The following is a 13,395-nucleotide window of genomic DNA, read 5'->3' as shown; positions in this document are numbered from 1 at the left end:
GGATGATGTTTATATTGACTGCTTGTCACTGTTGCACATCAAATTCTGATGTCTCATATTTTTATATCAAATTACATCAGTCAAGCCTTGATCACTCACAGTACAGATTAATGTATCTTTTGTGAGCAGGCAGATTTTCTTAAAAAAGAAAACAGAAGTCCACCTTTGCAGTACTTTGGTTTTGCAGATGAGGAGCTGGAACACAAGCTTCTCAATCTCTTTTTATGTATCAGGTGTTTTATTAATACAGGTTGATTAGAGTTTTAATAATTGAATTTGCTGGAGTTACTTGTCATTAAATAATACAATGAATGAAATTTTATCTTAGAGAACTGAATTGAAACAACTATGCTTTTTTTTTTTTTTTTAGATTGCAAGCTTACTAGAACAAGTAGAACAATATAAAGAGAACTTGAACAAGAAAGATGAGGAGATACTGCAGCTGAACTTGCAGTTAGAGATACAAAAAAACTTTAGTACTTCCAACATCATCCAGCTTCAGGCAAAGAATGCACACTTGCAGGTAGGCTCCTCTAGCTATAGTGTGCTGCCTAAAATGTCAGAGATCTGCTTTCTTGAATGCTGAGGTCTTTATCTCATGTTATAAACAGATATTTGGATTGTTTCTCTTGCCATCAGAATGTTGCATTATGTTTATAAGACTAATGCTGGGTGTCATAGAACCAAAGCCTCTCAGTATTCTTGATTTATGCTTGTAGCATTATCTTCTACAGTGATTTGATTTAAATCAAAAGCTGAGGTTATTTTCTGGGGTGGGGCAGTCTAATGCAGTGGTGGAAACCCAAAGAAGCTGTAGTTGTATTCCCAAGCTCTTCACCATTATAGTAAAGAAGGGAATGTTTAAATAAAGCCCCTAGTTCTGCTCTGCCATTAGGATGAGAGAGAAAGTCAGTCCTTTCTAATGAGATTCTTGTTTTTTTCTGATCAGGAGGATCTAACAAAACTTCATGTGAAGCAAAGCCAGGACCTGGGTATTAGTGATTCCTCAGCTTTGTCACTCCCACAAGCACTGCTTGAAGAAAAGAATCAAGAAATCGATCACTTGAATGACCAGATAAAGAGACTTCAGCATGAGTTACAGAAGGCTCTGGAGAATGAAGTAAGATGTTTACTATGTGTTCATTGCTTGGTTTTTACAGGAAGCAAGGTGGGCAGATTCTCATTGTAAATGAAATCTGTTTGATAATTTTCTTTAAGTAGAGATTATTTTTAGAAGTCACCAGCTGAAATGTGTGGTTCTTCCTGCTGTTAGACGTGTGATTTAATGCTGTGTGATTCAGAGGAGGAATATAAACTCCATGTGCAATAATAATTGCCTACATACAGTAATACTCAGTCCTTATCCTTTTGCTTAGGTTGCAGAAGACCACAACCCTGAAATTGAAGAACTCAGATCAGTGGTGGAGCACCTTCGCCTCGACCAGGAGAGGCTGCGTAAGAACAGGGATGAAGAGGTGGAGCAACTCCATGGAGTAATTGAGAAGCTTCAGAAAGAGCTGGCACAATTTGGACCAGTATGTCATGAAGACAGTGACAACCAAGTTTATTTCTATGAAGCTGCATTGGAGAAGTCAGTGGAAAACCTTCAGAATGAGCTGAAGAAGGGACTGGTAGCTTGCCAAGGTGATGCTGATCCAAACAGAAGAAACACATCAGTACTCTCCCAAGTGAGAGAACTTAAGGAGGAAATGGAGCTTATCTCAGCTTCTAAAGAAGCTCTGCAGCAGCAACTGGAAGAAAAGGAATTGCAGCTCAAAACAGAAGTGGAAATTTTGGAGAAAAAATGCCAAGAGTTGCAAGAGTCATCAGAGCAGTCTCTTGCAGAGCTCACCTCCCTGAGAGCCCAGCACCAGACACTTCAGGAGGAATACAGCCTTTCCCAAACTCGTTTGTCTCAGAGAGAGGCTGAGGCAAAGATGACTGCATCTCGAGTTCAAGAACTTGAGGATAAGGTGAGAGAAAGGGAAGCAAATATTCTAGAGAAAGAGATGCAAATTAAGGCAATGGCAGATCAAAGAGAAGCTGACACAACTGAGCTGCAGTATTTAACAGAAAAGACAGCAGAGCTCCAAACAGAGCTGGAAAAGAGAGGTGCAAGTCAGGCACAAGATACTTACAGTCTTCAACTAGAAGTTTCTAGACTTGATTCTGAGGTGCAAGCACTGAATCAGAAAGAAGCAACTTATCTGAGAGAAATCAAGGAACTGCAAGGGAGCACTGCAAAACTGAAAGGTGAAATCAAGGTCCATCTGAAAGAGCTGGAAGCCTTACGATTGGAAAGAGCTGGAATTCTTTCACAGCTGGAGTCTTGCAAGCTGGGGGAGCAAGTAGGTCATGAAGAGACTCAATTTCTCAAGCCATTCTGCCAGAGTAAAAGAAAAGATGGAATGCATGAATTAGAAGCAAATACTGATCAGTCATTTGGAGTATTGGCTTCCCCTACTGCTAAACTGGTACATGATTTGATTTTTAATAGTATGGTTTGTTGTGGAGATTTTTTTTTTTTAATAATCTAGATTAATAGATTAAATACATTTCCCCCATTTTATTCTTATTTTGCCTCTGAGTGTAGTTAGATGATCATATCAATTTTTTCTTTCCACCTGTGACCTCTTCCCAGCTTATTTTTTTTTTCTTCCTGGTCTGTTGAGGGTAGGCATCTGCAAGCCAAGGAATGAGCCTACCATGAGCTACCAAGGCTGTTTGCCATTCTTCATGGCTGTATTGGAGAGCTACTTGACAACAATTTGTGTCTCCTTTACTTTTCAGAAATTCTTATTTACTGTGACTCCTTCTTGTAATTATTCTGAATCTTTTCTAGAGCCATTTGCTGCAAGTAACCTAATCTTCTTAAATTCTTATTAAATCACTCAATTGTAGAAAGCAGTAGGACCCAGGTGACCCTTTTTTCAGAGAGCTGTAGAAATCTGTCATACACCAAATTACTGTCTTTAAAGGCTGGCTTGCAGAGGTGTTGAGTGCTAGTTAAGAGGGCTTATATGAAGAGTTTGAGTATACAGGAAAGGAAAAACATTCACTGTCAAGCTTATGTGGATTTTCAGGGCCCTGCTTGGCAGTATGTTGTAATAATCATCCAAGGTAAATGACTTTTTTTAAAGAAATGACAGGATAATTGCTGTGTGTGACATCTTAATTTTTAAAGCAGAAATTAAGAGTGTAGCTATGCAAAACATGTGATCATTCCTGGTGTTTATATTTTTATTTGCCTGGAATTTCAAGTTTGGAGCAGTGCCATCATTGCCTGGGTGATACTGTACATGCAGGGTCTGCCCCAGAAATCTCTCAGGGAAAGGAAATAGGTGGGAAAAGTGTTAAATGACCCGTGCAGACCATGGAATGTGTCTGTACAAATCAGCAGATTTCCAGTCCAGGGGCTACTGGATCATGTTGTTCATACATGTAGGCATTGTCAGACCCCTGTTTATAAAACAGGAATAGTTTAGGATCCAGTGAAGAGAGACATTTTGAAGGCTATCAGGGAATGCTGGCATGCTGGGGGCAGTTAAATTATTTTAAAAATCACTTTTCAAGTAGAAACTCAGACTCTGAAACGTTGTAATTGATGTTTATATGTCAGTATATGTATTTCCATGTGTAAGTGCTAGTATTTTTTAAGTAGGCTGAGGAGGGATAGTTATCAAAATTGGAGAATATGTTGAATCAAAGTAAATAAACTACCATGTCTTCAAGCATTCATTACAATAGACTTTTTTTCTGTGGATCTAGCTCATTCTAGTATTAAAAAAATTATAATACAGAGTTCTTAAAGGAGCAAAGAAGTTGTTCCTCCTACAGTTATGCTTGGGTTCTAATGTGGAAATAATGTGCATATTAGGAAGTGTATTAAAATGAAAGCTGGAGAAGAAGCAAAATGAGTAAAGTGCTGGCAGCTAGCACTAGGCTTAAAACAGATGATTAAAAGGGATGATTACCACAAAAGGATTAAGGTGATGGTCTGAAATGAGAGGGATAACCTTTATTCACTGAATGTGACAAGCTGACAGGTATGGGGAAGGAAATGAAATTTCCATGCTGGTAAGTTTAAAATAAACTAAAATATCTTCTCAAATAGTGCATTATTTAGACTCAATCACAGAATCAGAGGTTAAAAGAGTAATTTTACCTTAAAATTACTTAGATTAAGCGATTGAAGGAAAAACCAATCAATTCTAAAAGGACTTTAAGTGTATGTTTCTCAGTTTGTAAAATCATGCTCAAATTCCATTAAACAATTAATATGTGTTATTTCATCACAGGAAAAAGATGAAGTTGTGTTTGACTTGACTGTTCACAATAAAAGTCCAAAAACACAGATTAAGCAATCACAAGAAAATACCTTGTGCCAGGAGTTGGACATGATCCACAGCTCTGAAGGGGATCAAGATTTGGAAAAGCATTGCCAGCAAATTTTGGAAATTCATCAAACCCCTGATTCACCAAAACATGATTTGAGCACAGACAAAAAGACTCCAAAACATTTCCAGAATTTAATTGCAAGTATGTCTTCGTGGGGCTCGCCTGAGATCATGAGAAAACAAGATACAAGCATGGAACTTCAACCAGTGCTTCACCTGACACCCTTCTCAGAAGCTGAAAACACAGATTTTCCAATTCTGCACACAAGGTCATCCCTGCAAGGGGATAATTCCATATCCCTGGGATATTCTAACCTGGATGAACATGGCAGTGGGGATGCAGCAGTGGGAGTAGATAGAAAATCTCCAGCTTTCTCTGAAAGTACCTATTCTGTTGATGATGATGAAGATATGGAGAAGTTTCTGGTAAGTGATATGTCATGTCTGATTTAGTTCTTATTAAACAAGACTGCTCAGCCCTGTCCCCCTGGGATCATTGAGGGGCCAAGGGCTCCAAGTAGTAGAAACCTACACGCTGCTGGGAGTAGGTCCAGTGGAATTCTGGACATCCAGTTATTAGTTCCTCTCTTACTGTGATGGCAACTGATAAATTTGTGATAATACTTAATGTGTCAGTAATTGAGGTAAACCTGTAAAACCTTTGCTACCACAGTACTCAGTATACTGTAGCAGCTCCCCACTTCTTCAACAGTCTGTTGTTGAGACTCTTTCAAAACTGGACAACAGAGGCTTTTCTTTTTAATGGCAATATTTTATATATTGTACACATATACATATATTATCTGTATTCTGTAATTTCATAAGAAGATAGTCTGTAACTAAGAAAATTTATCTTTGGCTGTATATTTTTGTGGCATTGCTTTGATGGGTAATTAAATATAAATACATGTATCTTAAGACTATTAAAAGAAGAAAAAATTGAGATGGAATGGCTTCCAGAGAGCACCAGTGTTGCTTTAATCATGGTATTTGCCATCTCTAACACTTGGATCAAGTAGGCATTTGCTAAAATCCACACTAGTAAGAAAATTGCCATAAATGCAAAAACCAAGAGCTATATTCAGACAACCAAAGTAACATGAAAAATTTATTCTCCAGCAGATGAGAGAAGCTGATAATCTCACTTTAACCCCTTCTGATTTACAAGATGATGAAAGATCAAGTGCATCTGTGATGAGCGATGAATGTGGCAGCAGTAAGTTGAACTTTGTAGATTCCTTTTACCTTTTAACTTCAGTATTAAAACATGTTTCTCCTTTCTCCCATTTTCTTTTACTGTGGGTCTTTTATTGGAAAGCTATGCTAAGCTTAGGCAGGTCTTTCTTTCTTTGGAAACATGCACATACATAAATATATATATATGTATATTGTGCCTGCTTTTACCTTTTCACCTACATACAGGACAGACACAAGGGGTTTGAGTGCTGACTTAACTACAACACTTTCTCTGGTTCTAAAGGCAACTTACTCATTTTTAACTTAAGCTAGTTGAGATCTCAACCAACCAACTCCATCTGACCCTGCATTCATACAAGCAGAAGAAATCATGGTTATTTTGCAAGTGATTGTTCTAATTTCAAGTTCTTTCCATATTTATAACACTTTGTGGGCATGGGGGTTGTCTCTTCCTTCAGATACCAGCTCAAATTTGGCAGCTAATCTAAAGCAGGAGCTACAAACATCAGATCACCTAGATGCCAATGTCATGGCTTATCTGCGATACCGGGCAATGATTCCTGATATTATGGAATCCATGAAAGAAAAGGAAATACTTTCACCACAGATGAAGGTAATGTATGATTAATGTATGATTAATACAGCAATTTAAAACTGGACAGCAAAAATTAAATTATGATATAATATAGCTGCTACATTTACACTGAAAACTGTTCTGTAATGGTATAAACTTCAGGTTGATTATGGTTCTTGTCCTTACATCTCTTGTGACAACATTACTGACATAAGCTTATACTTGTTAGAATTGAACTTGTGCTGTTTCAGAATGTGGGGGTGCATGGGCTGCTTATTCTGCTTTATGGGTTTGCCTTGGAGGCTTCACAGAAAGTTCTTTTTGAGAAGCAGCCATAGCTGGCTGACATCATGCTCCCCTGCCTGTTCTTGTCATCCTCATTTGATGGATGTGATGTGATGGAGAGCTGTGGAAACACCATTGCAAGGTGTGCAGGGATAGGTCAGAGCCAGTTCAAGCAACATGAGGAATATACAGAAAGCTGAGAAGTGAGTTCTCACTCTTGTCAGTAAGGAAAGTTGAAGTATATGCCTAGAACTCTTTGGTTTGCTGAGCAAGCTCTCAGCCATTCCAAAAATTCCAGCTACAGAAAGGGCGAAATTCTCACTTATGAGAATACAGTAGGTTACAGTGAGTTCTCAAGTAATAAACTAGATGAAATGCCCTTCCTAGAAAGTGAATGCTGACTCCTAATATGCTAGCAGGTTCCTTCAGCTTGCCCAGCACAATGAGGAGGACTTGTGTAAGGGGAAGATAAGCCTGAATTCAAACTCATTCAAGATAACTGGCACAGCTGACTCACAAGATGGAGACTGAGCCTTTATCACTGCTCCAGTCAGAAGGAAAATCCTTCCCCCATCTTAATAAGAGACATGATGATATAGGTTTGGAGAAGGAAGAACACCTGGAGTAAGTGTTGTGATCCAGGAAAAGCTAAACATGCAAAGCTGATGAAACCATCTGCCAGCATTACAACCAGTGCTACCAGAAAAGTACATCAGGTGTTGGTATTTGGAGATTCCTTACTGAGAGGTGCTGAAGCACCCTCTTGCCATCCAGATACTTTCTCTAGAGAAGTTTGTTGCTTACCAGCAGCTTGTATTTGTGGTATCACTGAGGCTGCCAAGCTGAGTGAGTCCTACAGACCTGTGTAGGGTCTAACAGCACTGTAACAGGACAGTTCAAAGGTTTGGGACTGTGGGTGACATTCTCTATCTTCCCAGTCAGAGGAAGGGGACCAGGATAGGAGTGAATCCCTGGCTGTGCAGCTGGTGCAGTACTCAGGGTTTTCATTTTTATTATCATGGATTTAGCTTTGAGAAGCCAGAAATGTTGGGAGCTCATGGAATTCACCTGACCAAGTGGGACAAGAGTGTCTCCACCAATAAGCTGGCCAAACCTGTAAGGAAAGCTATAAATTAGATGAGGGAGGGACTGGAGGAATGAAGTCCCTCCTATTACAAGAGAAGATCAGATTCAAGACCACCAGAGCATCTTTACTGGCTGTAAAATCCGAGTGCATATTCTGAGTACTGAATGTTTAGTTTGAACACTTTACTGTGCTTTTGATGTTAATGTTTACTAAAGGTTTTCATTGATTATTGGAGTACTGTTTTGATTCCAGTGATAGAAAAGCAACTCAAATTTGTTCACAAATAATTAAAAGAAAAAAGGGAAGACTATCAAGAGTTAAATAAAAGTACTCTGTGTTGTTATTAAAGTGCATAGCAATGAGGAACAGCTCCACATGGGGGCTGGGATATTTCTGATGAGATGTGTGTAAGAAAAGGATTTAAATCTCCAGTGATTTTCCTTGAAAAGAGGCCAGGAAACATCTGTGCATGATGTAATAGTTTGTGAACAGGGAATTTATTTAAAAGATACTATTTGGCCTGACAATGTCAGAGGAAACAATTTCTGCTGTGTAAGTTATTAAAACTGGTTATTTTGGGAGTTGATACTTGGACATAATTTGCTAAATTAAGCCAAGGTTGTCTTTAATACATAAATCAGTTTTCTGACATCACTGGTGTTTAGTAACATAGCTTAAGCCTTGATAGAATTTAATTTATTCTGAGGAAAGTTAGCTAAATGGTTCAGAAACAAAGGCAAAGTACAGCCCTATGGCATAAATAATAATTTATGCTTAATTGCATCTTAGTGTGTTGATACAGACACCTTACTTTTGTTGCCTAGTGCTATCCCATCCTACTCTTACACTGCCTGTTTCATAACATTATCTTTTTGGGTTTTTTTTTCTTCTCAGACTGTGCTGAAGATGGTGTATGAGGAGAGCCACAAAATATTGGCTTTGTCAGAGCATCCCTTTGGTTTTAGGGAGCTGAAAAATATCCCCCAGACCCGAGTGGCAATGGAGGGCTGGCAGAAAGAGGGATTATCCCTGCTTGATGCTATCCAGTCACTGAAGGATTACCTCAGCAAGGTGGCAGATAGAGGAGACAAGGTATGGCTAGAAAATACCCTTTAAAGCAGGTTGTATACTTACATAAATGTATAATTTATAATATATATAATATATTATGAGGGGTGTGTGTATATGTATGTTTAAGGACTAAGGGACAGTACTCTTTCAACACTTCTAAATATGCTTAAATTTAATAGCTATGCTCTTTATAGTATGAAAGATGTGGGTTAGAGATTGAGAGAGATGGCATTTAAAATACATATATTTTAACAGGAAACATCAGGTGTTGCTGCTGACTGGAGAGGAGAACTTCTGCAAGCAGTACAGAGTGTGTTTGAGAAGGAGAGAAATGTGATGCAGATTGAATTGAAGTCTCACTTCTCCAATCCTACGTGTGGGGATGCCAGTTCATTAGGGGAAAAGCTGGAGTATATCATGAAACAACAAGTATGAAAAGCTCTTAAAGTGTGCTGCTTATAAATCACTTCTTTATTCTCTTTTATTTTTAATTTTTTTTCAGTTTTATTGTTTCTGTAGTTCAATCTTGTGTGTTAATGCAGATGGCATGGGATCAGTACCTTTTATAGTTTTTGTTGTGGTAGCATTTTTCTTGAGCCTTGTACATCATGTTACAAAGTCTATTGATTATTTTAGCTGGCATCAAGAAAGACTGATAGTGAATAGGAAATACTTGGTTGAATTCTTTCTCTCCTTCCCATTTGTCTAGAACTTCATAGAGCTCTCTTGCAAAGATAATATATTGAACTAACTCTGAATCTGGGGGCTTTTTGCCAATAATATTTAGTTTCTAGGTTGCAGTAATTGTTATGTATAAACTCGAATTTCTTTTTTACATAATGTTAACATTTTGCATTAATGTGAAGCACGAATTTAGTAATTTGAGTGCTTCTGTACAAAACTTGTACTGCAAGAGTTTCCTTAGTATTTATCCTTGCAGAAGATATGGAAATAGCCTTGTAGTTTGAATAGGGCTTGATTTGTTTCAGGAAGAGCAGAGGCAGATGGTTGTGGAGCACCTCTTCTCCTCGGACCGGAATAGCCTGCTCTCAGAAATCCAGGACCTCCGAGCTCAGCTCCGCATGACACATCTCCAGAACCAGGAGAAGCTCCAGCAGCTGCAGGAAACCCTCACCAAGGCTGAGGATCATGGCAACAAACAGGAGCACCAGCTCCGGAGGAAAGGTAATTCTTACTGTCTCTGTCAGTTCTTTCTGTCTTCTACAGCAGTTCATTTCTGCCTCAAAGGTAAAAGGCAAAAAAAGGTGCCTTGCAAAGAAGTGGATGCTGTACAGTTCCTCACTTTTACTGAATGCACTCAGGCTGCCTGTGATGTTAGCAGTTCTTTCTCATATCAGTAGTTAAGACAAATCTATGAAAAGGAAAGATAAACTACAAAATAACCCAAAGCAGCAGAACTGAAAGAGTGTATACATGGAAAAAACCCAGCACGGACAGTAAAACCCCTGTTTGTTTGCAAAGAATTGTTTATCTGTATATTTGCTAGTATAGAATCACAGAATCATTTAGGTTGGATAAGACCTTTAAGACTGGAGTCCCACCATAAACAGTGCCAAGCCCACTGCTAAACCATGTTCCTGATTAAATAAGCAAGCCTTGGTTTTCACAGCAGGTTCCCTTTGTGTAATAAAGAAACAAGTGCAAGTGACCTTGGTCAAAAATAAACATCTCTCTTCAAAGCAGAACACTGCTTTTTCCTTCTTTTTGTTTTTCTATCACTATCATTCAAGATTCAGCCATTTAACAGCACATGCACTAGTCCAATAGGGAGTTTTCTGGAAATCCAAAAGTTTACTGCTAATTTTATTTGCATAATACTGTAGACATAGGTACATTAATTATTTTTAAGTACTTATCAAACAGGAACCTCCAAATTTAGGGAGAGTTGTTTCTCTCAACTCACTGGCCTGAAGAGAGCTGGCCAAACAAGTTCTATATAGTGATTCCTGTCATAAAATGTTTATGTAGTGGATAAGTTTGTTTAATGAGGTTTAAAATCCATTAGTGATAATACAGAATATCACAATGATAGAATCATAGTGTTTGAGCATCTTTCTGCTGGTTCCTCTCATGTTTGAAAAGAGATTAATATTCTTCAAACAAGAACACTTCAATACAGCTGATTTTTTCTAATTTGAATTAGTGTGATAACATATTGTCAAGGTCTCTGTAATACAAATAACTGCTACAGTGTTTTCTTATTGTAGTTGAATTATTGGAATATAAGCTTCAGCAGGAAAAATCTATTGTAAGTGACTTGCACAGCACCCTCTCTGAGGAGCGGAAAAGAGCCTCTGAAACATGTAGTCTCCTGAACCAAGAAAAAGCATCCCTGAAATCAGAGCTTTCTGGAAGTAAGCAAGAGAATGAAAGGTTGCAGAAATCCCTGGAAGAGCTTCAGAGGGAAATCAATCATTTACGGTGAGAAGTAGATTTATTCATTTACTTGATTTATCAGCAGGTCTGAAAGAGCTTTATACTAATTGGATCCATAAAGGCCTTTGCACTTGGAAACAAAGGGAGGAAAACTAGGGTCTCTCACTTTTAAGGGTTATGTTTTCTTTACTAAATTATGTCATCTTTGGTATGTTTCTTTCCCACTCCCTTCTTAGTGTATGCCAATATTTTGCTTTCCTCTTGCAGGACAACAGCTTTGCTCTGCCAGGATAAATAACCTGTCTCTTAATTGTTACTAAATTGAGTAATTCTAGCTTGGCTTGCAGGGAGGTAAATGTTTTCAGATGCTAACTAGCTGTGACTTGAAAACTGACCCTCTTTAGAAGGAATAGAAGCCACCTTAAGCAAAACAATAGAGAGAAACTCAGAAAAAGCAACCCACAATATCTTGCTTGTCATGCTGGTGAAGCATGTTCTGTTCTGAACATCAAAATGTTGTTTTGAACTTTGCAGTGTTGCATTGGAAAAAAAACAAAAGGATTTGGAAGCTGCACTTGAAGACTTTAAGGCTGAGCAGCTGAAGGGATTGGAGCTGCGAGGTTGGCTTGAGGAACAGCAGCGTCAGCAGAGGAAAGCAGAGGATGAAAAGACAAAGGCCATGGAGGTAACACCCAGCTCCCCTGGGGCATGACGTAAATGGGCAGGTTATTTGTGCAGTCTTCACCTCCACTGTGTTTTGTTCAGTGACTGTTAACGCCCCCAAACCTTTTCTGAATGTGCATAGGGTCTTTTTTCACAGAGTTAAAGCTTTCAGTTACTTTCATTAAGTGCACATGCAGAAATAAACCAAGGTTGAATGCCATGTTGGTTTTTTTTCCACATCTTCTTAGTGTTTTTTCCTTTCCCATTTCCCCCTGTTGTGTACTGCCCCTTGCTGAGTAGGGACAGCCAGATTCTGCAGCTGTGTAACTGCACCCTTAATTCCAGAGCAGTTTTTCCATGAGGGTGTGAGGCATATGATCTCTGAGATTATAAAGAAAACCACCCAATGATAAATGGGTTTGGCAGAGAATAAGTGGAGCCATTTCAATATAATTTGTATTTTTGGAAGTTAACCAGAGTCGTCCTGTTCCGTTCTAAATTGAACAGAAAACAAGTGAATAGCTTTCTTTCCAAGACTGTAACAGCAATGACTCACTGCTTGTAAAAGGCCTACAGTAAATGGAAAAGGAGGAAAATTTAACATAAACCATTTATTAAACCCCCAAACTAAACTCTCTGGAAGAGCTCCAAACAATCCTACTTAAATTCCCTAAGTGAGGAAACACAGTTCTGCTTATTTCATTTTAGTCTGGCTACTCCTGTCATCTTCCTGATAGGTGTTTGGGTTTGATTTTTGTTGGGATATTTGTTACTGCTGCATGGTTAGGAAATGCTGCTACCATCCTCCTCCTTTTCAGAAATCTGCTCATGCAAGGAGGACAGAGTAGCCAAGGCAAGCAGAAAAGTGCTTTGCCCCAGGGGTAGCTGTTGGACAAATTCATTTGGCATTCAAAAATTTTAATTGAAGCCCCCTTATGGAAAGTTTGTCCCTTTTAGCATCTGACCTGGCTTTCTAGGAGATAACATGGTGCTGGCGAGGTGAGGGTTGATCTCCTTACTAGGACAGCAGTGCCAGTTCTGACTGTCTGCAGTGCCCTACACTGCTCCCTCTGTTCCTGCCTTTCCTTCTGAAGAAAGGCTGGCTCCCAGAATGGACCTAGGCAAGGATTCTGAAGGGAAAGAGGGTAGATTTAGATTAGATATAAGGAAGAAATTCTTTGCTGTGAGAGTGGTGAGGCCCTGGCACCCAGATTACCCAGAGCAGCTGTGGCTGCCCCATCCCTGGAAGTGTCTGAGGCCAGGCTGGACAGGGCTTGGAGCAACCTAGGGTAGTGGAAGTTGTCCCTGCCCATGGAACAAGGTGGGAATGAGATGAGCTTTAACATTCTTTCCAGCCCATACCATTTTGTGGTTATTTTTGTCAGTCTCTACTCTGTGCTTTGAAGAGATGGGCTGCCAAGTCCTGAAGCTTTACATCCACTCTTACTGCTTAGATTTTTCTTTTTAAAACAACAGGGTTATTGCTGTTTCAGATGGTATTTATTAATGGGTCTGAGTGATGTAAAAAGTAATGATTTCCTAATGAGGGTCTTACTAACTGAAGAAGAAATAATGTACTGGCAGATACATTAAGATGATAATTTTTGGGTTTGTTGCTTGATGCCATGTTGCTAAGGAGCATTTTTCTGCTGACACTTGTAATTTAAAATTAAACTTTTTAATACCTGAACTACTCTAGTTGAGTTTTGAATATCTTTTTTGCT

General features: G+C 38.8%; 1 protein-coding gene across 8 annotated transcripts in view; it reads left to right on the top strand.

The window, feature by feature from the left end:
- The window catches only part of PCNT (pericentrin), a 67,284-nt gene that overhangs the window by 44,555 nt on the left and 9,334 nt on the right, over window positions 1–13,395 (top strand). For 7 of the 8 annotated variants that reach the window (XM_056496203.1, XM_056496207.1, XM_056496208.1 and 4 more), the window contains exons 34-44: window positions 371–523; window positions 950–1,120; window positions 1,377–2,474; window positions 4,299–4,823; window positions 5,517–5,613; window positions 6,053–6,207; window positions 8,435–8,632; window positions 8,867–9,040; window positions 9,601–9,796; window positions 10,840–11,053; window positions 11,543–11,693. In XM_056496203.1, coding sequence (XP_056352178.1) covers window positions 371–523; window positions 950–1,120; window positions 1,377–2,474; window positions 4,299–4,823; window positions 5,517–5,613; window positions 6,053–6,207; window positions 8,435–8,632; window positions 8,867–9,040; window positions 9,601–9,796; window positions 10,840–11,053; window positions 11,543–11,693 — 3,132 coding nt within the window. The remainder of the gene's footprint in view (window positions 1–370; window positions 524–949; window positions 1,121–1,376; window positions 2,475–4,298; window positions 4,824–5,516; window positions 5,614–6,052; window positions 6,208–8,434; window positions 8,633–8,866; window positions 9,041–9,600; window positions 9,797–10,839; window positions 11,054–11,542; window positions 11,694–13,395) is intronic. The other variant, XM_056496204.1, reaches the window with a different exon arrangement.

Source organism: Oenanthe melanoleuca, chromosome 7 (assembly GCF_029582105.1).
Source record: "Oenanthe melanoleuca isolate GR-GAL-2019-014 chromosome 7, OMel1.0, whole genome shotgun sequence".
In the NCBI taxonomy this organism is placed as follows: domain Eukaryota; kingdom Metazoa; phylum Chordata; class Aves; order Passeriformes; family Muscicapidae; genus Oenanthe; species Oenanthe melanoleuca.
Note: the sequence above shows the minus strand (reverse complement) of the source record. Positions and strands in the feature narration are given on the sequence as shown.